The following is a 27,016-nucleotide window of genomic DNA, read 5'->3' on the forward strand; positions in this document are numbered from 1 at the left end:
TTATTCATATGGATGGAGTCATATGCTCTTAGTATCTGGAAGTACCCGTTATTTTCTTTGTTTACAGCATAATTCCAAACAGCAGAGGAGCAAAGAAAAAGTAAGTATATGATGCTGGGAAGGGGAATTAAAGTCAGCCTGTTCCTCTAAAATGGGCAACTCACAAGTGGTTGTAAATATCCTCAGCTACCCAAAAGACATAAGCATCAGTTTTAGAGATGCCTTATCTAAAAAAACTAAAAGGGTCCCGTGTAATTATCCTTTTAAATATTGTTAATATAAAGATATTATAAAGAAGAAACGTTCCAAAAGACAAAAAATGTCAATCTTGCTTAATTGAAAAAAGCTTAAAGAGATGTTTTTGGAAAATGTGAGATAAGGATGATAATTAACAGTACCTGGTCTTGTCACTGGTTGACTTGAGAATTAGTCTAAATCTTTTAATGCTCAGCTCTCTAAACTCTCGTCAAATATTCGTCAAAGCAATAAATCACTTGAAAATACTAATTTTAGTCCTAATGTGGAAAATCTTCATTGGGCAGCAACTCGACGCAGTAGAACATTGTATAGCTACCTTTCTATGGCTTTCATGTTACATTTTCCTATAAGATAGCAGTAAGGACTTTATGGATTAACTCTTTTATGCTTCCCTATGATCCTTTTAGCTCTGTGATACATTTTGCTCAAATACTAGTTTGAAATAGAGTAGGAAGTATTGTATATAAACCTGCCTGTTTTATAACATACAGCCTTGGTATTTTAGAGGTTCATCCTTAAGTCGCCATGCAGGTCTTAGTGATCCAAAAACTTGTATTTATCTTTATTGAAGCAATAGACTCTCCAAGCATGGTACATTCTGACAATACACTCTCTGTACAATTACCTTCGGATCAACAAAAACTAATAAAAATAACTAATGTAGTATGATGGCCTTTATAAACTATGAAACCAATTTATATCCAACCGCAGGTCCTTGTACTATATACTTGTTAGGAGAGCTATAGGAGATTAAGGGTATGTTAAGACAAGCAATGAGGTTGGATGCAGTTACCGCTTCCTCACACCAGTGAACCACTGCCTTGGGGGAGATGCTACATTGAGCATCTACCTGTGGCAGCTCAACAAAAAAAATGGCCCCATAGAAAAGTACTGATCTGTTTACTGCCACTTGCACCAATGTTGCCGGGTGAGGGACCGATTGACTGGTAAGGTGTCAGCTACTGGAGCTGCATGGGATCCTGATCCCACTACAGGTCTGAGCCTGCCCTAAGGGATAAGCTTCTCAATATAGACCCATTGGTGGTAACTTGCCAGCAATAGAATCTCCAATGAAAGTGGCACCTTTTCCTACAGCTATACCTCCTAAATGGCCAGAATTTAAATTTTTAATGCATAAAAATATGTGACTGTTGTGGGTTGTTATTAAAGGAGCATGTTAGACATAAGCAGAGTTCAGATATGAAATGATTATGCTGACCTAAAGTTTACAAGAATGTGTTGTATATATCTGTGCCATTTGTTTTACTTGAATTCCCCTGTTTGCTTGCAATATAATCATCAGCAAACATAACCTTTGATAAGTATCAACCTTTTTCCTTTTCCTATTGAAATGGTAAAATCTGAAAACAAAATCACAGAGCACAAAGGGTTTGCACTATAAATCTCTTTTGTAACTATCTGCGAATGTCACAGGTGATGATGATTAATACAAATAATCTCCCGCATCTGTCAAAAGATAAGAGCAAAGAAACAGTGTCCGCTGTGAATCTGTCTTTCCCATTAAGCAAGCCTTGCGTTGTCAAGTTCTCCTGAGCTGAAATGTAGAGAGAACGGCCTCATTTTGTTCTAGTGCAGCATGTCAAGGGCATTGCAGTATATAATTAGCAAGCTGAAACAATTATCATTAGGAGAGGGGTCAGCAAACAACTGGGTACAGAAGTACAGGAAGATCTGCTAATCTAATCTAAAGGTATAACAACTATGTTTTCTATATTAGGATGGTAATTGTGTTGGACAAATGAACATGTATTACAAAAAAGTAACTTTCTTGTTAAAAAGTGCTGTCATCAAAATAAGAAAAACACCATGTTTAATCCTTTAATGACCAGATGTATTAAATCTATATGGCCAAATCTGCCGTGCTAGTGCTAAGGAGTATATATATATAGCAGTGTTACTCTGCCAGGGTTACTCCAGAGGTCACTAGGAGTTCCTTGAGCGATGTGCCATTTGTGACTCTTGTTTAAGGAGCACTTTTCCCACTGACCTACCTATAGAAGGAAAAAGAGAACAGTTAAGACCAGTTAACCAGTACTACGGTTATTTTCTCATAATATTAACCTATTATTTATAAAAACATGTAATCAATCACTATATATATACATATATATATTGTGACACCAAAGCAGGATTGGAGGTGGAAGGGAGATATATTTGCCCAGGATTCCTCTTTTGTGTGAGGTATATTTGCCCAAGATTCCTATGTGAAGTAGCAGGTGGAAGACTCTCACCTGTGAGATAATTAATGAAGAAACACTGAGGGTGGGGATATAACACAGAGCCAGGAGCTCAGTCAGGAGCCTAACTTTGAGAGACACAGAAAGGGGTCTGTGCAGGCTCAGCTTAACTTGGAGAGACACAGACAGGGGTCTGTGTGGGCTTAGCTTGGCTTAGAGAGACACAGACAGGGGGACTGTGTGAGAGAGAGAGCTCTGTTTGGAGACACAGACAGTCGGTCTGTAAGGGAGCTCGGCTGAGAGACTCAGAATGTCGGTCTGGGTGAGTGAGCTGAAAAGTGAGCAGAAGGTTGCTGAAAGCTTGGTTTTGATCTGACAGGGAAAAGCCCTCCAGCTGATAGACAGGGACGTCTGATGTATAGTAAGTGCCGGACAGGCAAGGTTTTCTTTTGCTATTTTTGTTGTTTTATCCGCAACCTTCAAATAAACCTGACTACAAGTCAGCTTAACACTTAAACCTGTGTGTGATCTGAGTTGGATGAACCAGACAAGTGTCCTTTGACCACAGCAAAGGCGATACTGAGCTTAACCCCTCACAATATATATATATATATATATATATATATATATATATATATATATATTTATATATATAAATATATATATATATATATATATATATATTTATCTATATTAACCCTCCTCCTCCTTTCCACCACAGTGTGACTTTGTTTTACAATGCTTGTTTATATACATTTAATACATTATATATTTAATATACAAATATAAAGCATTTCAAAAACACTGGGTGTTAACTAAAAAGACATTACAGTAGACTCTGTTTGCTTTCAGACTAAGTCTTCTAGCGAGAGTTACTTCTCTCCTTTATTCCCTTGTTCATGCAAATTTTAGACTGACCTAAAAAGTTCTGTAAATAACAGTTTTTTTTTCAATGGCACAAAGAGAAAAACATGGGGAAAAGAGCCTTAAAAACAGGGTACAGCTGTGGGATCAGTGCATAATAGTATACAATATAGCATGTAGCATAAATAGGAAGAACAATTTAAATCAAATGGTATATTACAGTTCTGACTATAATAAATATAAGCTGTGGTAGATATGATTAGAGTCTATGAGCGGGTGCTAACAGTAAGTAATATAGTATATTTAAAAAACTGTAATAAAGTGTCTCTCTCAGAGCCTCCCTACACACAAATTGGAGCAAGAGCAGAGCACAGTAGGTGAAATGCAATAAATCAAGTGTTTGTTGAATTTCAAAACCAAAACCTGAATTGAAAATTTGTGTATGTGTTATGAAAAAAATAATAATCTTCACACTAGTAATAGTATAACCAGGTAACACTCATTGTGATTGACTGCTTTCAGCTTCAATACATAAATTTAGCCTTGGCATGCTGCACTTCAATAGAACAAGCCAGTTTTGCATAGGTCATGTAAGCATTTCTAAGCTCATACCTGAACAAAGGGAAGCACAGAAAAGCTCTGTATTCTGCCTGTATTAGACAAACTGTGAAGGGCATATATAATTCAAAGACAACCATTAATTATATTATTTCATAGTTTTAATTGTTTGTTTTTAAAGTTTTTAAGTATTTAAATGGATGTTGTATAGCTGATATTCATGCAATTTTACAGTAATCCAAATAAAGCTTTGGGCTCTGCAATCTAATAGGGGATGAGTCATATGGGTCATATAAGTCATTTAATTCTATGTGTGTAAATTTAAGCTTGAGCACTTTAAACAGCATAGTTAATACATAACATAGTATTCTCTAAGCTCCATGTGTTATCCAAAGAGTGGGACAACAATAATAGCTTTGGCCCTGCTGTATAATAAAAGATGGGTCACTTGGGTGAGTTTGCAGTATTGTATGTAATGTGTAGCACCCAGTCTGTACTTTTTTATATTTTTTCTAAATATGTTTATATATATATATATATATATATATATATTGCAATTTATAAATATATATTGCATTGTATGAACATTTACAAAAAAAGCAGTGCAGACATTTCAACATATACTGCTGGTGGGTCTGCAATGTGCTCCAGCTTCCTCTTTTAAATCAATCCATCAAACCAGAGTGACTATATCTTATTGCTAGTGGTAGAAATGGCAGAAGAAAAGCACTGAATGTGACAGCAAAAATGGGGAAGATAGAAGGGCTTACATACACATTTATCTGTTCCTGCCAAAAACTGCTATACCTATAGTATTACTTTTTAAAGCTGAACTCCAGGAAAACTGGAAGGCGTAGTGTATGATAAAATGGACACTCTGCTGTGTCTTTGTTATACGTTTTTTTGTACTACTGTTTTTCTGGAGTTCATACAGGTAGTCCCCGAGTTAAGGACAATCCGACATACGGACAACTCCTAGATAAAAACAGAGCTTCCCTTCCACTCGTGTGCAGAACAGAGGCGTGATGGGGGAGAGGGGGCAGTTCACATGACTTGCAGAAGAAGTCTTTTGCTTTTCTGCAGCTTCTTGTAACTCTTTTATGACCAAGACAAACTCTGCAGTTGTTTCTTTTTGCATATCAATGCATAGCTTGCTCCAGGAGTTAATCAATGTCTAGGCTGCATACATTTTTTTTTGCTTTGTTTGTGAATAACTTACAGTGAGGATTTTATACAGTAACTGAAACCACACTGCCCAAGAATGTTGAGACAAACATCTGTCCTAATTGCATTTAATAAAATAATGTACCTGTTCCGACTTACATACACGTTGGTCCAAACATGTCAAAGTGGATACATAGTAAAATCATGGTAAATGCATGAGAAATGTATCTCCAGTGTACTTTAGTCCTAATTTCCCAAAAGACATCTATATATAATGTGGGACCGTTAGATGTCATTCATTATCAGAAAATGTATATATTTACCATTACCAAAATAAGAAAGGGTAACTGCTTCAAAAAGTATTTCAGAATTACAGAAATAATACCATAATGAGCCCAGCACAAATTACCTAATTTATTTCTATGTAAAGGCTTCTTGGGGATTGTTTTTTATTATCACTGTCTGCTTTTCAAAGGTTAATGGGAATGTTACAACATCCTATTTACTTATTGTATGAAAAATACCATAAATATAACACATTTTATTTCTCTGAATAAAACTGGGCTATTACATTATGTTTTTTTACTAAATTTGTTTAAAAAGAACATATTGGTATAGAATATATAGACAGAGTGAACTATTCCTAATTTTATTGTAACATAAAGAAGGCAGGAGGGTTTTCTTAAATTATCCTTAATATATAGTGAATGTTTACCTAGATATAAATGAGCTATGTAGTCTGCCCTTCATTTGCCCTTAAACCTTTTTACTTTCTAAAATAAATTATATTTAGTTTTTGGTAGCATAAGAACTAATGGTGGGTTTGCCAAAATCAGCTTCCCAGTCTGAATCCATTGAAGGCCACTCTTTTTTTCATATGGTATAAATTGACTTAAAGCATACCTAATTTAGAATATTTACTTTACATATAAGGATAGAAAACCCTTTTATTTAAAGTAAAAACAAATTGCAGCACCGCCCTCCTAATTCTTGTGCAGTGCAAGATATGGTGACATAGGAGGAAGAATACAGAAGAAGAGAGGAGAAGATGTGGGCGCCTGGTGCTCCCTCTGCGCTTGGCCGAAGATGGATACCAGGGCGACGTGGGACCCGATGAAAGAAACCTCCCAATGAGGTTTCTTCCAGGTAAGTGTGATTTTTTTGTTTTGGGTTAGTTTTGAATTTACTTCTGCTTCAATGATCCAATGATTAAAATGTCCATCTCTAAAACTATATATATATATATATATATATATACTCTATATACATCAGACCATTCAATAAACATTACTTTGGTTTTGTCTCTTTTTGTAGCCAAACAGTTACTTGAGCTTTACTTGTAGATGTGTTGTGTAATATACACAACAGTGTTTTGCATGTTTTTGTTAACATAATGTTTCTGCTATCTTCTTTACCTCACGTAATGCACATAAAATAGATGTTAAATAATGTTTACAAAAATGTTAAACTGTTGGCTTCCGGTCAGTCAGGTACTCATTTTGAATGAATGCCTGTTTCTAGGAGCTGCCCTAGCTACAAGAGCTTCCTAAAATATCTGCGTTTTATATGAAATATTGCTGCAGGGAAGGAAAAAAGGACAGAAAGGAAAAAAATAATAAGCCGGTGGGTTTCCTCTTGCTTATTATAAGCATGGAGCTGTCCCTGGGTGGATAGAGTGGCCTTTCCCTTGACAGTATGTAAAACAGGAACAATGAGGGACAACTGTTCACTATGTCTTTATCCCTCCACTATGCCGAATCTGTGGATTTTGAGTTGCTTGTTATTCTTTGAGAATCTAACACTGCCTCTTTCTTTTTAAATATTCCTCTTCTGGCAATGCACATGTTTACTTGTTTGATCCATGCCACCTCTCTTTCTTTCTGTAAAATAAAGAATATTTAAAAAAAATATAAAAAAAATAGAAGTAACTCCTAGTACATGCTGTCCTAAGGACAAAACATGTTACTTGTTGCTTGTTAAGCACTTTCTTAATCATATGCGTTATTTGAACTGCCTTGATATGTAAAAGATGTCAACCCTCTATAAACACAGCAGACATAGGTTTCCTTGTACAGGTAATTTGTTTTGTAAAAATGTCACAATGGTGGCATTATCAAATGTACCAGATGTACCATGTACTTGATGTACCATTTTCCAGAAACTGCCTAACCTCCCATGTAACAGCATTCTTCAATATGCATATAATTTTTTTAAAATGTCTTCCTTCAATTTAATAATAACTAGTGCTATTTGCGATTTGCGTAGGGTCCTCCCCTCCTCCTTTGTCACCAGCTGTATCTGTCTGTTATGTGCCACCCCTATTTATTGCACAGTGCTGCGTAATATGTTTGCGCTATATAAATACTGTTTATTATTATTAATTTATAAAAATATTAAATGACTGTTTCATACACTATGACTTTGGGCTTACATTGAAATTGAGTACAGGATTAATAAAAACTCTTTGCCAAATGACTGTTCCTCAAATTTTAGGCAAAGTGTAGCATAGCGTGCATCATAATATGCCTGTTACAAATATTTTAACCAATAAAATAGATGCGAATTATTACAAATAATAATGCTTGTGGATGTAGTTTTGATGCCTTCAATAAACACTGATGCAATATCTGTACAACATATATAAGAAAGGTTGCCCTTCCTGTTCTGAAATTTCCTTATTTAGTTCCATTCAAGGTGAACACAAGGGAAAGTTAATGGAGAATATAATAAACAATAATCATTTCAGAATGTCTGCATTGTAATGCTCCAGCTGGGAGTTAAGTGTGTGGCTGTGTGTGGTTTCTGATTCATAGTGGGTGGTAATCTTGTAAAATAAATGAAGGCAAAGCTTTAATTTTATTACCTTGTGGAGTTTGTGCAAGTCACTCAGCCCCATATGTGCAAGAGCCAAACAACTTTCATGAATTCCTTACAATATGGAAAAATTACTAAATTATACATCCAAATTCATATTTATCTCCATAATGCACAAAACAAATGTGCATGTATGCCTTAGACTAAAAGAGACAGTTTTCTTAGCATCTAAAAATGACCAAAAAACATAACAACAATGCATTAAAAAAAATTAAAAACACTTCCTAATTTTCAAACTGTTCATGTATTAAAGTAAACCCTTGTCACAAACCTGGGTAATTTAAATAGAATATTTGATGAAAAATTTAATAGTTCCAGATGATAAAATAATGTCAAAATTATAAGGAGATGCAGAGACATTCGTAGAAGTATTTCAACATCTTAACTTTTCCTCTAAAAGTTTTGCTTGGCACATTCAAAGTAAAGATTTAGAATAGTTTTGGTGCAAGCTTTTCCTTTTTTCAGTGCATCTGATAACCATGCAGTTTACCTTCCAAGTACCTACCGTGTTTCCCCGAAAATAAGACACTGTCTTATATTATTTTTTTCTCCAAGAAATGCCCTAGGGCTTATTTTCAGGTAGGGCTTATATTTTGAGAAGAACAACAAACCGCAAAAAAATGAACATTTATTTCAAACGTTATCCTATGTACAGTATGTGCTGAAGATATTCTACGGTATTAAGCTAGGGCTTACTTTCGGGGGAGGGCTTATATTTCGAGCTTGCTGGAAAACAGCCAAAAATCCTGCTAGGGCTTACTTTCGGGGGGTGTCTTATTTTCGGGGAAACACGGTAGCTCTGAGTTTTCTATGGAGTGTTTAATACTATCATGGAATTGGATTGATTTACTAAATCAGTTAGGAAATATACCACAAACATTGTGAATGTGAATATTCAACTCATCCATTATTTTTCATATTCTCATCTATTCATGTGCAAATGAGAAATGTTAACGGAAATTCCATATGACTTGGCTAGTAGTTTACACAATTAAGATAAAGTGCTTTCTAATAAATGCATAGTAGTGACAAATAAAACACATTTCTTACAAGATCAACAGATATGTCTTTGCTTGTTGAAAATGTTCTTAGCCTGAAAATTGAAAATAATAAGTCACCACAGACGCAATATAATTGGAGATAAAGGAAGATACATTTACTGTCTAGGCTGTGTGACAACTATGGTTGCCCTCGGATACAGTGAAAAAAATTGTAGACATGAAGGTAGATAGTCTGTTATTTACAGGATAACCAGGAAAAACTCAGCCAACACATCTAAGGGCTCATTAGCTCCAATATGTGAGATTTTCTGGGGTGTTTGGATACTACTTATAGGGGGATTTCACAATAGTGCCGGCCCCAGAAGTAGCACAGATAATGAAGCTTTAAAAAATCAGGCCCAATGAGCCTGATTTATTAAAGCTCTCCAAGGCTGTAGAGGATACACTTTCATCAGGGAAACTGAGTGACACAGCAAACCTGGAATGGATTTCTTTAAAGTCATTTGCTATTTGTTAGCCAAATATTTTAGTCCTATATCAGATCCATTCCAGGTTTGCTGTGTCACCCAGCTTCACTGAGGAAAGTGTATCCTCTACAGCCTTGGAGAACTTTATTAAATCAAGCTCAATGTGTAAAGCAGTTAAGTAAACTAGTGCAAAGTTCCTTAGAAAATCAGAGAAAGTAGATAGAGACATTGGGGATGAATTACCAAAGCAGAGAGATGTTCACTTAGAAAAATGATTGCTTACTTGGCTTATTAAATAGGATGAAGCTGTGTTCTTTTTAAATGCCCAATTGTGCACAAGAGGATTAAAAATAATTGGATTTTTTTTCCTTAATGCACAACTAAAGCATCTTGTATGACAGTCTAAATAAGTACCAGATCGATTTGTTAATGCAATGAATGAGCCTTACTTCAGTAACGGGCAGTGCTGTCAATCCAGAAAGCAGTGGTCTGCGCTAGGTGTAGCTGGGTGCTGATTGACACGCAGGCTCATGAATGTACAGTCATAGTTGTGATAGGTTGATGTTGATAGACATGACCTCTTCATATCTTCTTATTTCACTGTACTGTGAACAGACACAGCCTACGTGAGAGTTTTAATGCCAGTAGATCCAGGTATTTTTCCACTTGCTTCAATAGGGTGATGATGCTATTCAACAGTGAAATCGCACAGCAGTGTCACCTTGTGAAAAGGATAGTCTGGTTTTAAAAAACATTTACATAAAAGAAAAAAAAAGTCTAGTCAATACATTTTAGGGAGGGTCAACAGATTTTTTGTGATTTTTTGTGGTTTAAGCCATTTGTAGAAACAAAAGCTGACCTATTCAAGTACCCTTGTTGCATGGTTTGCTCCAACACCTAAAACTCAATTAAATTTATTGAATCTATTAGAAGGTGATCTATTGGCAGGTGATAAAACAGGGGATATATATAGGAATGTATTTATAAAGCAGTTAATCTGACATTCCCTGAATTATTACCTATAGATAATCACTTGGACCTGGAAGATTCCCCACAAGGCATTCTATCAGATCAGATTTAGGACCTTGGGCTTGATTTATGAAAGCTATCCAAGGCTGGAGAAAATACACTTTCAGTATATTCCAGGATTTAAAGCACTTGCTAACAGCAAATGACTTGAGAAATCCATTCCAGGTTTGCTGTATCACTCAGCTTCACTAATCAAAGTGTATCCTCTTCAGCCTTGGAGAGCTTTAATAAATCAAGCCCATTATCTCAATTTTTTTAATCCAAACCTAATTTTCTCTTTTTTTGCTTACACATTTGGTGATATATTTATAGGTAACTGTAACATTGTCTGATATTTAGCACTATCACGTCATTCCAATACCCTTGGATGCCTCAGGTTTAAGACAAGTGCATGGTTTATCACTTGTGATCACTGGTTCATAAGACCAACATAATTACTGATCAATGTTTGGAGATCTATATTTAGTGCCTAGTCCTTGGAATCCCATGATATAATGAGGATTCAGCAATTAATCATTTTGTAATGTTGTTTATTGGTTTGTTCATTTTACTGTATGGTAAATACAAAAATATATAACTTTTGTATGCCAAAGAAAACCTTCTCTTTTTCTGTTCCATGTATATTGTATTACATTCAGGGAATGGCACTGAATAAGAATTAGCCAGTAACATTGAGCACCTACCCTTTTACCACTGAATGTCAGATTTACTACTTTATAAATAGATCCCATAATGTTAAATTTCGCTCATAGTTACATTTGCAGCAATTCTTTTGATGAGGTATCAGTAATTGACTTTCTTTTTTTTGCTTTATTGTATTTGGGGAGTATGAAACTACACAAGCATAAATGGCAGATGTGCAATTAAATATAAAATTCAAATCTGTCCCTCTCTAGAGATAAGTGCAATTCTGGCAATGATTTAGATGTTGTTCTTCCCTCATAGATCCAGTGATTGCAGCACCTCTTATGGATATCAGAGCTGTTTGATATGACACCAATTCCTGAAAAAAAGCACAAAACTATTCGCTAATGTAAAACATAGCACATTTTATAGGCTTTTGAAACTGTGTTAAATCATCCCATGTGAATATCTTTTTTTCATCACCACTAATTACCAACCTAATTAAGTTATTACACACTAAGATAAATGAAGGCAGGTGTTAAAACATTAGAATGCAATATTGCACCTCAGTTATGCTGTAGCTCTTAGTGACAATCCTAATTGATTTACAGATTTCTCTTTAATTTCTTACAGTACTGAATTTCACCTCCGTAATTAGCACCAACAGCTGATACATGCATTATGATTGGAAGGCCTAGCCATACAAAATTAACCATTTCCCTTTTTTAGAGGTATCAATGACAGGAACATTTTACTTCTCCACCTTTTGGGGAATAATGGAAATAAGCACTATTCGTATTGCCAATAACAATTATTAGTTTTTTGTTTCATTGTCTCATAGAACAAACTAGAAGTTGAATACAAAATATTCATACTGGATGATATACACATCTCATGGCTAAGGCAACAGAAAATAGAAATGGGCACTGGTAACAAGGGTTCTCAGGCAGCAATGGGCTGTACTCAACTGCCACCACCATTCGGGGGTGCAGCAGGTAAGGCTTTAAAAGCACTTCAAACACAGATGCAGTTCCCATCCAGACCTAAAGCTGAGTTCTCAGCAAAGAAATAAACACACCGATACATATAACACACATACATACAGATATATATATATATATATATATATATATAAATATATATTTTCAAATATAAACTGAGATACCTTCTTTTACTTGAAAAAACAGTAAAACTATTTGAGCTTAAGTGTATACCACCTCAAAATCCGGCCATCACTGCCAATACCATCATTGTGAAAAAATTAAACCATGGTGTTTTATTTTTTTAAACTATGATCTAAAAGTGGAAAGAAATAAATGCATATAGACTCTGTATGTTTATCTTTTCCCCCTTTGTACAGGTTTCGGTGCTTTGTACTTTGGAGTTGGTTATGATAGGTCACTTACTTAATTGATCTTTTGTGCATTACTGTGTTGCCTCCAGTATAGTGCTGTGTCTTTATGTAAAGTGTGTAACAAACGCTGCCCCAGAAACCAAAAGGACACCTGACAACAAATGTGTTATCTCAGTGCTATCTGGTGGCCTTGAGTAAAAACAGAAAATATTTTTTCTAATTCCCTTTTTCAGCATTTTTGTTTTTTAATTGGTTTATATTTGGATATATGTGGTATATATATACTGCTTTACCTTCCAAAGACTATTTTTGTCCATCCAGCCCTTACACACAGTACAGGCCTGTCTGGAAGGGCAAAATAACTAATGTATCTCTACTACTACTACTCTAAATATCCAACGTTGAGTTTACCTCTTTGTCACTCTGCTCTCTCCACCTTAATATCAGCTAATTGGTACTTGTGTACTGAAACACAACTAACTGGCTATGTGTGTTTTTTCTCCATCTACCATTTTAAATAGTGCTGTAAAGTATTTGAAATAGAATGCCACATAAATACCTTTAATGCTGTATCACTGAACTGGTTTTATATTTGTTTGTATCTAAATTTTAGCTTCCAGTTATCTCTATTCCGCTTTTTGTTAGTTTTTTTTGATCACTGTAATTGTTTTATGTGTTTCCTGTTTTTTTTTTTAATGAGGCTGCTATATAAATGATAGGCAGTCTTTAATTCTGCCCTTCAGTGTCCCATGCACCTTTTTCATAATTTGGCTATAGTAAGTAGCCAAACTGATATCACTAAACATTGCAATACAACATTGCAATTCATATATAGAACAGCTGTGTGAGTAGAGCATAGTTTCAGATTCATTTATTATCTCACCAGGCAGTGCTTACTTTTTGATGGCAGATTTATTGGCACCCAGTCCGTATATAGAGAGATTTTATGTTCACACGTCTGCTGTTTTGAAGTTATTATGATAATAACATAATCATACTATTGTTATAAAATGGTGTACTTCCACGAATGTGATCTTTTCTCAAGGGAATAGCAGATGGTTTTTTATGTAGTAGTTCCTCACAATTTTGGTGTTAGAAATGTCTTATCTGGTACACATTATCGAGGTAATCTTGCATGACAGCCTGCTAAAGCATGGCTGATGTAGTAATGTACTGTAATGATGTTGATTTTGTCTGTGAAACTTTGCCAAGGAGATTTTCTTCTTCTTTTCCCGTGTTCTAAGGTCTGCTTGATTTAGGATATATATATATATATATCATATATACATACATACATATATATATATCGTATATACATTTATATAAAATTAACCAAACACAATTGAAATTGTTCCTTTTTTATACACATCTGAACAGGTAAACCTCAAAATTTCATTCAAGCCTTGTCTACAGATAAAGGTGATATAGTTGGAGAAATTACCATTTTCAATAATAAAGTTCACTAAAATAACAACATATGCATTATTTACTGTGGGGAAAATTAAACACCTTTGGCCTCAAATGCTTGCATTGCTTTCTTTAGGCAAAGAAACCTAACATCACATCAAATTGATGACAACTCTCCCATGTAAAATGCTTTTTTTGTCCATTTTTACATCAATGCCAGTTCCCACCAGAAAATAATTTCTGGTGCCGTTTTAGCTGGGAAGGCTCCAGATGCCTCTGTTCTAACAAATTTTAAAATAGGTAAAGTGTAACTTCACTTTTGATAAGAAAAAACATGTTCTCTGGGTGGTCAATATCCCAAGCTGTTTCGAAGGAGTATCTGTTTGTACCGATATGTGTTTTTTTATTAGCTAGTGTACTTCCAATGATCTAATGAGGAAAGTTGCAAATTCTATCCCACTGGAAATTATTAACTCTTAATTCTCACCAAAACTGAAATTCCTATTGTAAGGTGTTCTATCAAATAACCTGTCAGAGGCGCCTAAAATGTGATTTGTATCTAAGTGACTTTTGGGAAAATCAGTGAGCAGTGTGTTTCAGATATACCTATGAACAAATTGCTTCAATTTATTGGGTATATCTAAAAACACACCAGTTTTCCTTTAAACAAAAGTCATAAGCTTTCTCAGCATGCACTGATATATGCATTGATATGATGATAATTATCTGCTGTATAACTTCTTGTGTTTCTTAAGTGAAAACATTAAAAAAGATTTCCTTTTTCTAAAAAAACACGGTTTTCTTGGGAGCCATTAAGACATTATTTACTATGTGCTTCCTTGAGCGAGGACTTGCCGCAATATTATTTTACAGCACTGATTCAGCTGTAGAATTTTATATGGTATACAAGTTTATGACATTTCTTAATCAATAAGTGTGAAACATTTAATTAAAGTAAGGAATAAAATGGTTGACTTGTAATATGTTTTAAGAGAAAAGTGGAGAGTTACTGATTTTCAAAAGAGGTTCTGAAAACTAAGGATGGGAATATGTGTTAAATATAATTTTTCTAAATTGTCCTTATGCACCCACAACAAATAAACTTATACCAAGAGACATATTAAAAAGGCAATAGCTACAAATGAAGAGAAACTTATCTTGTATTCCCAAAAGCAATATCCACTTAGTAATGCCTTGTTGTTCTGTGAATATCTTTGAAATATGGGAGCATTTGCAAGACATAGAGGTTCAATGCCAACAGCAATACAAACTCTCTGCTGGCCATCCCACAACAAAGCCGCCACATAAAGCTATATCTGTATGACACCTAAATGGTATCAGCATTGCTCCAGGTCTCTGGCCACAGGGCCCCACTGTACAGTCTGTTCAACACTACACTAAAATTTGCATAAACCAAAAGATCATCCATAGCAGAACTGCACAGAAATTAGGTTTTCTATACATCACCTACACAAAGAACAAGTCACTGACTACACATATAGCTTACTGCAGAAGGGATATTGCCTGTCCATTCCTGCAATAAATACCTGCCTGATCATCAGTTTTAGTTTCTCTTTAATGCCTTTGCTATTGTTGTGCTTAAGTAAGTGAATTAAATATTTGAATGATCATAATTTGTCCCTTGTTGAAGTTGCTCAGTTTCTTGGGTTTGCCCATGTTACCTTTAAGAATTGACTGATTACTTGCTGCCTAATGAAGCCCACTCTTTGACAGGTGCTGTTGTAATGAGATGATCAATCTCATTCATTTTACCTGTCACCATTCTTTATGTTTTAGTTGTTTGATGTATATTATATTGCAGTGGTATTCTCCACCAAAGGTGTGAATAGATATACTTGTATAGCCAAGTTAGTTACATAGTGTGTATCTCCACAAATTCTGCAAATTTTCTCAATTATTAGGGATAGTACTACTGTAATAGCACTTAAAGTTGAAGTTCAATCTGTTTATTTTGTGTCTGTCCTAGTTTATTACCTTTTCCCTTCATCAACATACATACCTTTACTGGAATAATGCATGGATGCTTCAAATGCACTACTGCGATAGAGTGACAATCCTAGAACCATGTTTTCACTCTGGAGTTATTTCCACCGATTAGTTTCATACTTTCAAGGAATATCTGATGTTGATTGGTGATTTAAGAGAAGTTCATCAGGTTCTTTGTAAATACAAATATTTGACCTCCCTAGCGGTTCATTTCTTTCTGGTTTTATATGTCTAAAAGCGGTACATTGTTTTTCATGAAAATTTATTTTACAGTATAACATAATAGTATGAGTATAATAAAGTTTGAAACACAAAATCATGTAAAAACAATAAATTGAATAAATTAAAAAAATCTATATATTTAAAAAAAAAATTCTTTTTTTTTAATTAAAAAAATAGATATTATACTCATACTATTATATATACTGTAAAATAAATGTTCTTGAAAACAATGTACTGATTTTACACATATAAATCCAGTGTATTGCATTCAATACAGTTATTTTGTATTGAATTTTGTATTGTATTGAATGCAATACAAATGGATTTTGAATTTCCTGCCCCGCCTTGCCGGCAACATTCACGCGAACCGATGTCACAGGGATCTCCCCGGTGACTCATTGTGTGCAGAAGCCAGCCGGAAAAAGAAGAGGAAGATAACGGCGATGGACGGTGCTGGACGCCGGCGGATCAGGTAAGTGCTGTATTTACTTACCTTCCATAGGTTTACATAGCCTGAGTGTGACTCGGGGTTACCATTTTTAGCAACTTTTTTTACCCCGAGTCACACTCGGGGTTACCTCTAGGGAGGGTAAAGGCTTGGAAAACTCTGTTCATTTTCTGTAGGTTGGTTCCACCACTGTACCATAAAAAAGACAATATCTTATTCAACTGTGAAAAAAAGAAAAATATACTTGTTTCTGAGATTTTTTTAAACATCCATACTGCATGCATGTGGCATTATAACAAAACAAAGCAATGGAATGGTATATTATTTCACACAATATAACAACCCTTTGTTTTTTGACAGCTTTCTGTGAATTCTATGAACTCTACTGTGAATCAAAATGTTACATAAATTGATTTTTGTCAATAGAGAAAATTGTACCATTCCGTGTACTGAAATCCTTCTTAGGACAGATATAAAGGCTTCATGTTTAAGTTATGGGAAGTGAATAAAATAGTGTTTTCAACAGACAATTGACAAATGCAAACACAACAGAAAAGAAGGGAAGCAATCTGCTATAAAATATCTCAGTAGCATTTATGACAGATTCCTTTCTGTATGAGGATGTTTTGTACCATTTTATTTTTATTCTGTGCTTGTTTATTCCAACTATTTGAACTCTAAATAGGCCAATGAATTGTGCCTTTTAAAACATTACACATGAACCTTCTGGCAAGTTTTTTGCCTAAAGTTGTTTACGGTGCATAATGTAATGGAATCTGTTTATTGGTATTTTTTTAAAGGTGAACATATTTATGAAAATGATCTGCAAAATGCGTATAGTCTTCTTGAAGTGTGGTAATGTTCTTATGCACCGTCTATGGTATATATATAATAATTCTATTCTTTTTGTCTTTAGTTTTTTTCATTGTTAATATTAATTGTATTAATACTGTAGACCCCAGCCTTTGTCTGTTCTGCCTGTTTCCCAATCTTCCTCTTGAAAAATTTCATGGCACTGAGTGCTTCTCAAACTCAAAGCATACTCGATTCTTTGAACTCAATAGCTGACAAGAAGTTGTTTTCTTTAAACATACTTTTGACTAAATTTTTATTGTGTAAGACCACAGCACTTGGCTCCAAAATGTCTTTTCCACAAGAGCTGAGATACATTCTTCAGATGTAGCTTGTGTAATGATATTGCATGTGAATTTTCTTGTGATAGATCTTCCGTACAGATTTTATCTGAGACCAGCAGAGCAGAGGAAATTCCTAGATCTCAACTGTGTTTGCCTCTTTCAGAACCAAATCTTCCCCTCCTTTCCCATCAGTTGTCTGACTACTTGGCAAAATATATAGACCACTATAAACACAAATGATGATTAGGCCACCAAATTTCCATCAACCTCTAAATGATCAGATTTCTTATTGTAAAAGCCATTATAAAGGAAAAGTAGTGGTAAATTAAGGCATTTGTGGGTTTAACGAGTAGTTTATGATGCAAGAATTTGCAATCATATGCATAACAGGGAACTAGAAAAAGATGTCTTCATGTTCTTCCTAACAGTATCCAACAGTATCTTCCCAACAGTATCTTCCTAACAGTAAAGTTTCCATCTTAGAAGCTTGATAGGTATGCAGAACAGTCCATCACTACTAGCATGATAGGCATATAAATCAAAGCAGAATTGTTTAGTGAACTAATCAGGACCACTCATGGACTTTTCTTCTCCAATCTCCATTTAGATCTCCATTGACATCAACAAAACATACTTTATTGTTGTTTTTAAGAGAGATTATGAGTCATTAGGTTTTTACTTCTGTTTAGGGATCTATTTAAGAGATTTTTCCTAAAGTTTTAACAGACAGGAGGTGAGCAAAAACATGCAACATTGCATGTCCCCCTAACTTCTTGTCCAGTAAAATCTTATTAGCAAAACAAGAAAAGAGGGGAAATCTCCATATTAGTGTCCAAATAAACTAAAAAACAATACACAGGTTGTAATCCTTCCCCACTCCAATAACAATGATTAGTCATACATTTTACTGCCTTTCTTTTTTTAGATTCTAAATTAACTTAATTTCTGGATCCTCACTCAAATGCAATAACTAAATCCATTCCAGGGGATTTGGTAGTGCCCCAAATTCTGTATAATGTAAGGTATTGCAGATACAGATGCCTGCAACTGTTACCTAACCAAGGTCATTATAGTGTCTAGGATTTGTCGATATCACCCATTATATCAGATCTTTATTAGTCATTGGGAGCCTAACCCAATACAGATCCTTAACATTCTCCCTAGGAATTACCTTAGTTTACAACAGTTCTCTGAATGGATAACAAATGAATGGATAACATATCAGAAATAATTTTTACTTCCATGTAGCAATAAATTTATTTTGAATAGTTACCCCCGCAGCCAGCTCATTGCAGTTCTCATATGCAGGTAATACATTTTTTTAATGGGAAAATGGTGATTTTTCTACTGTTGGATGCTCAGCAATAGAAGTAAGCAAATACAACTTGGCAGTACTATATATGCATTAAAATTGCAATGTGGGGTTAAAAAAAATATTCAGCTGAAGATCTTGCTGCACAGCTTTGAATTATATTTGCTTCTACTGGACAACAAAGTTCTTATTTTATTTCAGAATAATGCCTAATATATAATTTTTACATCCACAGTTGTCCCATAATTACTCTGTGCCAAACGTATATTTTTGCAGAGGAAACATGAAATTACCAGTGTAGTGGAATTACCATTCTAAGAACTTTGCTGTAGTAAACCTAAGGAAATTGTACAGTATATGATTTCTATACCAGGTTAAAATCTCATTAAAAGAAATCTGTCATAAACCTTAGTAATTCAAACTGAGCATGGAAAAATGTGCAACCAGGGTTTACTTTCGGTAAAAAAAGGTGTTGAAACCAACACTAGATTCTCCTACATAGGAGATAAAGTTACAATGTATGTTAATGTGAACATTTCTTGTCAAAGTTGTTATTCACTTCCAATTGATCCCAAGGCTTTTTATTGGTCAAGGAGATATCACATCAAAGGAGCAGCATCTAAAATCTGGAAGTGGAAGCAGATTGGGCCAAATTTAACCTTTTCTAGAAAAAATTAAGATTTGCAGCATATTTGGATAGATCTAGTTTGCTTACTGTAGCGTTTATTGTAAACAGCAATTTAGTGTATGTTCAAGGATCTTGGACAACAGCAAAACTATCCTCAGTAGGTGGAAAGAAACAGACAGCGTTTGCAACAATGTAAATATGTATTTATACATAGATTTATACATAATTAGTTCAATATGGTAACACAAAAGTTTTACCAGTCCATTATATCATCATGGGGTGGATTCAGTTCTAGACAATGCACCACTAATACTTTACAGTTCCGTTGTAGTCCTAAAAACCCAACGTGTTTTGCCAGTTTAGGCTTCCTCGTGGGGTGGGGGATGATAGCGACATAACGGTCTATATATTAGATCAGATATATTGTTATATTTATGTTCATTACAGCATTTAATTTCATGTGCATTATAATTATATATAATCATATACCAGGATATTATTGAAAACAAAAAAAATGTACGGCAAATGCAATATCAATAATATAGCTTATCCAAGTAACTGAAACTAGCAAATATGAAATTATATTAGTAAAATGGAAAATATATCATGTACTACCAAAGAGTTAGAAACATGTGCAAGGTTCATATAATAATAATCAAAAATACATTGAATGTTGTAAGTTTACACAATTCAATGTATAACCATATCAGATGAGCTTCAGATTCTTTTATATAATCAGCTTAAGCTTATAGTTCTACTAAACATTATTTTGTAGATTCAATTTTGTTTAGTGATATTAATTAATATCAGAAAATAAATAAACGTAATATGGTAAAGATTTTTACATACATAGAAGTTGAGACGCTTGGTGATTAGTGATGAATATAATCGATTTTGACGCAGATTCTTTTGAGCGCGTAGTAGTATGTTGTCAGTGATGAGTATGATCAATGTTCACTAAGATTATCAAAAATATATATAAACAAACATATTTTTGATATTACAGTTCTACTTGGGGGCAGTAATGTAAATTGAGTTTGTCTAATAAGGAAGGTAAATGGTTAAATTATTTACACTTACTTGTATCGAATGAGGCAAAGTGCAAGGGGATTATTCGGAAACTAATGACGAAGATTCACTATTATTGAATCCTTTGTTGAGGATTAGTTATTGAGAATACAAATAAATTCCCATTGGGGAAGTTTCCTGTGTCAAAAAATAGGTATAAATGGATACATAGTGCTTAAGACTAGATTAAATACAAAAAAATCTTGTTTTCAATTATTAGCTTTCAATTATTATTATTGTGTTTTCAATCATTAGCTAAGGAATATGCTTACCAGGGGAAAGAAAAGAACACAGACTAAACACTATATTGTAGTCAATCTCCAGTGTGCAGATTAGGTAGATAAGTCAGTTCCCATAGGGGAAATATGCCTGTGTTAAAAAGGTATTTGTAATGAGTTTAAATGGAGGAGAGATAGAGCAGTGTTCAGCATATTATTCAAAAGTTACTTACTAAACGTAGGGAATACCTGTGACGTCAACAGGGCTCCGTGGCTGCATGAGAGGGAAGCAGTGGCATAACTACACCTCCCTGCAACCATGGTGATCCGTCTATTAGAATGGATCATACGAGGGACAGAAGGGAACCTAACAAGGGAGCAGTGATATTGCATCCCATGCTTTGGCTTCTTACCACCTATGGGTGGCATCCCGTCCCTCGCAAGTCCCGGTGACTGCAGGGGGACAATGGGGGTAGTGAATGTTGCATGATCATTTAAAAATGGAGATAATTGATGGTATTAAAATTAGAGATGTTAGGGATATATGTTGTGTGTTAGAGGTATAAGGTGGTATTAATATAGTTAATGGATAGTGTTTGAGGTATATGAATGCATAACCCCTAATTAGGGTACCGTCTTTAACATATATAGTGTATGAAGTGCATCTGATTATATACTGTATCCAAAATATAATTCGGAACAGCTTACAATGTTTTATAGACAATATAACAAATTCCACTAACCTGATAATATGTACAAGAAAAGGTATATCAAGGCAAACAACATGATGTAATTCCATTGTGTCAATATACAAGTATAGTATGCATTATATACAGTCAGTCAGTATAGTCTTTCTTATTCCAAGGTACTGTAAACCCTGTCTGTTTCTTTCCTCCTGCTTACATTATTTCATTATATAATTTACAGGGAGGCCATCATATGCTTGATCCCCTAAAAATTTAGAGACAAAGAGAGATATTATCCTCTTCTCCTATGACCCCTCAAATAGACTTTCCTTTTTTTGTGGGAAGTCTGAAAAAAAGTTGAATGCGTACATCATGTGTATATCAGTTTAAATGGTGAAGTACAGTATAAATAATTTAGCAAAAAACAATGAGCTATGTAAAACAAGTATCCAATGGTTATAGGCAATACTGTTTATATTTCTTTACTAAAAAGCCTTTCTGTTTTTGATATATTGTTTTCCTTCTGCTTGAATGTATTACTCATCTTCCAATGATCCATACGCTTAACATACCACAAATTTGTCTGTGAGCTAACAGCTATGTAAATAACTAATTAAAATGGACCTAGATTTAGGCAACCATAGTTATCATAGTGGGCCTTCTGCAGATGTTTTCTGGCTTACTTTTTGCTATGCTTTGTGTACTTTCCACCCACCATATTAGTGGAAGTGAAAACTATCACAAGACTCACGTTCCTTGACATCACCCCCTGATGACATCAGTGCATCTGTGTGCATGGGTGTGCATCTGACAATGTCAGAGTCATGGAGGCTAGAGGAACAATGGCAAAGTGAGTAATATCACATATGCAGAAAGACTGTTCTTCTAATCAGGAATAAGAATATTTAAAAAGACCCTGCAGCTTTAAACTGTGCTAGTGTCTTCTACATTTAGGCTCACAGTGACATGCCAGCCTTATAAATAGGCTTTGGATAAAGCTGGGAGTAGTAAAGTAATCAGAAGTTTCTTTTTAAACAAAGCAGTTCTACATATACTTTTCTAAAACAGTAGACATAACTGGTAAATTAGTTTTCTGCTTATGAAGGCAAATACAAGAAGATGTATTACTATGTAAGAAAGTATATAGTCAACTGTAATATAAAATAAGTGTGTCAGTGACAGTGAAATAATCAAAAGTAAAATATCTGTATAAGCACAGTTTGCATCTAAACTGGTCACACAGCATAACCCCAAAGCGATTTCAGAAAAACAGCAAGCCTTTCTGGGAAAAACACTTACACTCCATGGGGTCCCTACTGGATCATTAGTTCTTGGTGTGGAATTTTAGGAAAATTTAGGGTGAGATTTTATCATACAAAATTATGAGTGATAATATTATTGTCATAGGGAGATAATATAAACATTAAATATAATATTAAAATTGTAATTTTGATATTTTTGTGTCTTAAATGTCTTATGTCTTAAATTTAATGTACAAACAAGTTTTTCTGCCATTAGGGAACTGGCCAGCACTCACACCTGCTCCTTCTCTTTAGCTCTTCAGTTCATAAGCATGATAATACACAGCAAGGCTTTATTTATACTATCACCTTATATTTATGCTAGTATAAGGTATCTTTACACTACCTACCTTTACAAATTCATATCCTCCTTTGGCTTTTTATACTACAATACAAATGAACCCATCTACCCCTGACCCCTTGGCTCAAAGTCAAGCTTGGTCTTAAAATCACTCCATTGTTCCTATTATGTATTCAATCTCATATATCAATGCACCCCTTTCTGCTCCTCCAAGGTTCTAATAATGGTTTCCTCAACTATTACACTATATTTATAATTATTATAATATTTATATTATATTTTCTCATGTACAGCTTTATTATTTCACTAGGGCAGCCTCTACTACCTGGAATTATCTTCATCGTCCCATTAGGCATTATCCTACCTTTAATAGATTTAAACAAACTCACATAACTTACATTTTAAAACTCACCCACCTATCTGCATTTCTCTTTTATGTGTTGGTACTTTATAAATAAAAGATAATAATGATGATTCTATAATTGTTTGTTTTTACCCTTACAGGTAACACAGGCTTTATATCAGATCATTTAATAACTACTGTTTATTTTATAGGTGAAAAGTGTAAATCTATCCGAGGGAGAGCACCTATCTATTCGTGGTATAAGTGAGGATGGTCTTGTAGTCTTGGCAAATGAAACTCTTCTAGTTGAAGGTCAGGTCATCCGAAGTCCTACCAACAGTCTTTCAGTTTACTTCAAAACATTCCAGGATGACACGATTGGGACCTTTCAGCTACATTACCAAGGTAAGTGTTGAAGCAACTTATATCTTAGGTTTGTGATCAGAAACAGCCAAATTGCCTCTTATATTGTTGATTTCACAAATCTGCAGGTCTATCAATATTTTGGCATCATTAAATGTTACCGTACCTATCTTTGATATTATTGAGCCAACAAAACTGCTAATTTAGATGCCTACATTTATCTAGATTTTTTTTATATAAACATCCTAAATCAAACAAGATATTGCTTCAAAGCCTTTGAAAAGCAAATGCAAAGGTTTGTCAAAGCCTGGCCATCTGCATATACTCATAGCCCATGTGTTGGCTCTGTTTGAATAAATAAAGGTTGCATTTTTGTCTTCTGCAGTGATTTTTTAATTATCTTATATGATAGAAGTGTGCTATACATTCTTGTTAGCACGCATTATAAACAGCTTTGAATAGTACATGCAAAAGATCCCAAACAAGTATTAAAGCCCAACTCCAAATACATTTTTTCTTCTAATTCAGGGCATATAAAATTTTGAGTTTTTTACTATCATTAAAGACTTTCCTCCACTCTCAGTGACTTGGATGCCAAAACAAGAAATGTGAAAGGCAGTTTTCTTACCCTTTCCCTCTGTACTAAAAAGAGCTTTTGTTTTTCTGTTTGAGAGATTATTCATCATATGATGTAATGGCAAGAAGTCAGTAGGAGCAACCAGCAGTAAAATAAAAAAAAAAAGCTTTAACCATTCCCTTAACCAAAAAAGTGGCATGGGGATGAACACTACTGGCAAGTACCAATAGTATATATGTGCTTTATAACTCAGTATTATAGTGAATTAACCTATTTGCCTATGCCTTCTTTTAGAGTTTGATGCACGACTTAGCTACATTTATAAATTCAAAATACCTTCTTATTGGCAACTACATATCAATCATTTTTACCATTCATAAACTGCTTTGATTACAAATTAAGCCTCCATTATAGAAAACCATTTGTAAACAAACAGTATAGTGTTTAAATAATTTGTAATAAATGTTTACTGGCATTTCTATTCTAGATCTTCTATTCTAGACCTTTTATATTTAAAGTCAATTGCAGTCATTGTAAAATATTTTTTTAGAGTACCAGACATTGATGGTGATTCAGCCTAGCAAGTTGGTTGATATACGTAGGTCCTGCTGTCATAATAAAGCCTTAACTAGTTCATTGTGGTTCAGTACCCCCAAAGTAACATTCACTTTTGGTTATAGGCAATATCAACATTTTCTGGCCATTTGTTAAATAATGCTGTTAGAATGTTACTTTTTCTGTCTCCTTGCTTGTATGTAACAGTCTTTATATTTCTGTATTTATTTAAAGTTTTCATGCTGAGCTGCAGTTTTCCCAAAAGGCCAGATTATGGAGATGTAACAGTCATGGATCTTCATGCTGGAGGAACAGCACATTTTCATTGCTACATGGGATATAAATTGGAGGGCTCCAGAAATCTTACATGTATCAATGCATCAAAACCACGCTGGAGTGATAAGGAGCCCATTTGCCTTGGTAGGTCCAAAACACACACCTATATATATATATATATATATATATATGAGAGATATATAGTAAATAGAGAGTATGCAGTATTGTAATTATATATAAATATTAATACATTATAGGAGTGAATAAATATATATATATATATATATATATATATATATATATATATATACCAATAATATATATTAATGAAATGAAATAATTAAAACAAGTTAGAAAAGATCTAATTTAAATACTGCAATAAATGCGTAAAAAGCCTATCTGCCTGAATACACTAAAATGCGCACAAATGAACCACTTAACCTGCGGTTATTATCTGTCTATTGAAATCTTCTTGTCAGGTAATTCATTTAGAACTGTTTTACTTAATAAAAAGTATGTGATATAGTGCAGAAATGTACAAGCAGTTCCTTAGGAACAATGCACCCACTAGTAGCTTAGGAGAAAACTTCTCGCCACTTTGTGAACAGAAATAATAGAAAAAAAGCTTGGCAAAGGTTTTGGTCATGTAAAAAGCACTGTCATTTTGTTAATATTATTCTTTTCAACCATCCACAAAACTAATATTTGCTTACATTTTATTGATCTAATAGATAAGAATAAGCAGGCAAGCTGTCTCTTACTATACGTTTTAGTATTGCCATTTTCTATTTTTATTACATTGAGCACATCTGCCAATACAAGTACACATCTGTGCCATATAATGGGATGCCAAAGTAATCAGATTACTTCTTGGTTCATCATCATTTTTTATAGAAATTACAGCTATACTTCAAACAGAATATATACAGTAAATAGTGTGTGTATTTTTGAATCCGCCCACACCTGACACAAATAACCAAATAAATGACTATGAATAAAGGGATTTTTAATTAAATAAATGAAGCTGGCTTGCATATCAACTTTTTAATTGTCCAACTTCTCCAACTAAGCTGGAAGCTGGAAAGGATTACGAAGCAGAAATAATTAGGTGATTACATATAAAATAATATCCTGAGTTGGAAAAAGAACATGCAGTGACTGTAAAACTTGTCAGAATATGCTATTATGATTACTATTTAGAAAGTGCCAGCATATTCCATGGAATATTCTATTACTATATGGAGACATTTTTTTGTCCAGCTGCATGGACACCCCATAAAAGAATTAGGGAATGAGGAACTGTGAAGTTAATATGTGGATCTGTAAATCAGCTTTACGTTTACTAACACTGTGCCATATTAGAACAGAGGAGTTTGAGGTCATTTTATAGGGCTGTACAATAATTTGTACAGTTATAACTGTTGTCCAACATTTTGGCTATCCCTATTCAATGTACAGCACCGTGTAATATGTTGGCGCTATACAAATGCTGTTTATTATTGTTAATAATTGTAGTAATTTTGACAATCATACCTGTACATACCTGACTTCATTTAGAGACATTAATTATGGGTAATAACATGAAGATATTGGTAGTCTGGAAGTTAATTAGTTATACTGGTGTCAGATTTCCAGTTGTTTGGGGATATTTTATATAGACAGAAATGGTGATCCTATGGCATTGTAGGTACAATGCAAATGATATGAAAATATGATTAACCTAGAAATCAAAGTGCAAAGTTTGGTGAGGTAAAATGCTTGAGAATGGACCTGTATG

At 34.2% G+C, this 27,016-nt stretch overlaps 1 protein-coding gene across 4 annotated transcripts in view; it reads left to right on the forward strand.

Annotated features, from left to right (window-relative positions):
* Positions 1-27,016, forward strand: part of SEZ6L (seizure related 6 homolog like) — a 227,342-nt gene that overhangs the window by 134,499 nt on the left and 65,827 nt on the right. For all 4 annotated transcript variants that reach the window (XM_072415423.1, XM_072415424.1, XM_072415420.1 and 1 more), the window contains 2 exons: positions 23,681-23,873; positions 25,198-25,383. In XM_072415423.1, coding sequence (XP_072271524.1) covers positions 23,681-23,873; positions 25,198-25,383 — 379 coding nt within the window. The remainder of the gene's footprint in view (positions 1-23,680; positions 23,874-25,197; positions 25,384-27,016) is intronic.

This window comes from Pyxicephalus adspersus, chromosome 6 (genome assembly GCF_032062135.1).
Source record: "Pyxicephalus adspersus chromosome 6, UCB_Pads_2.0, whole genome shotgun sequence".
Taxonomy (NCBI): domain Eukaryota; kingdom Metazoa; phylum Chordata; class Amphibia; order Anura; family Pyxicephalidae; genus Pyxicephalus; species Pyxicephalus adspersus.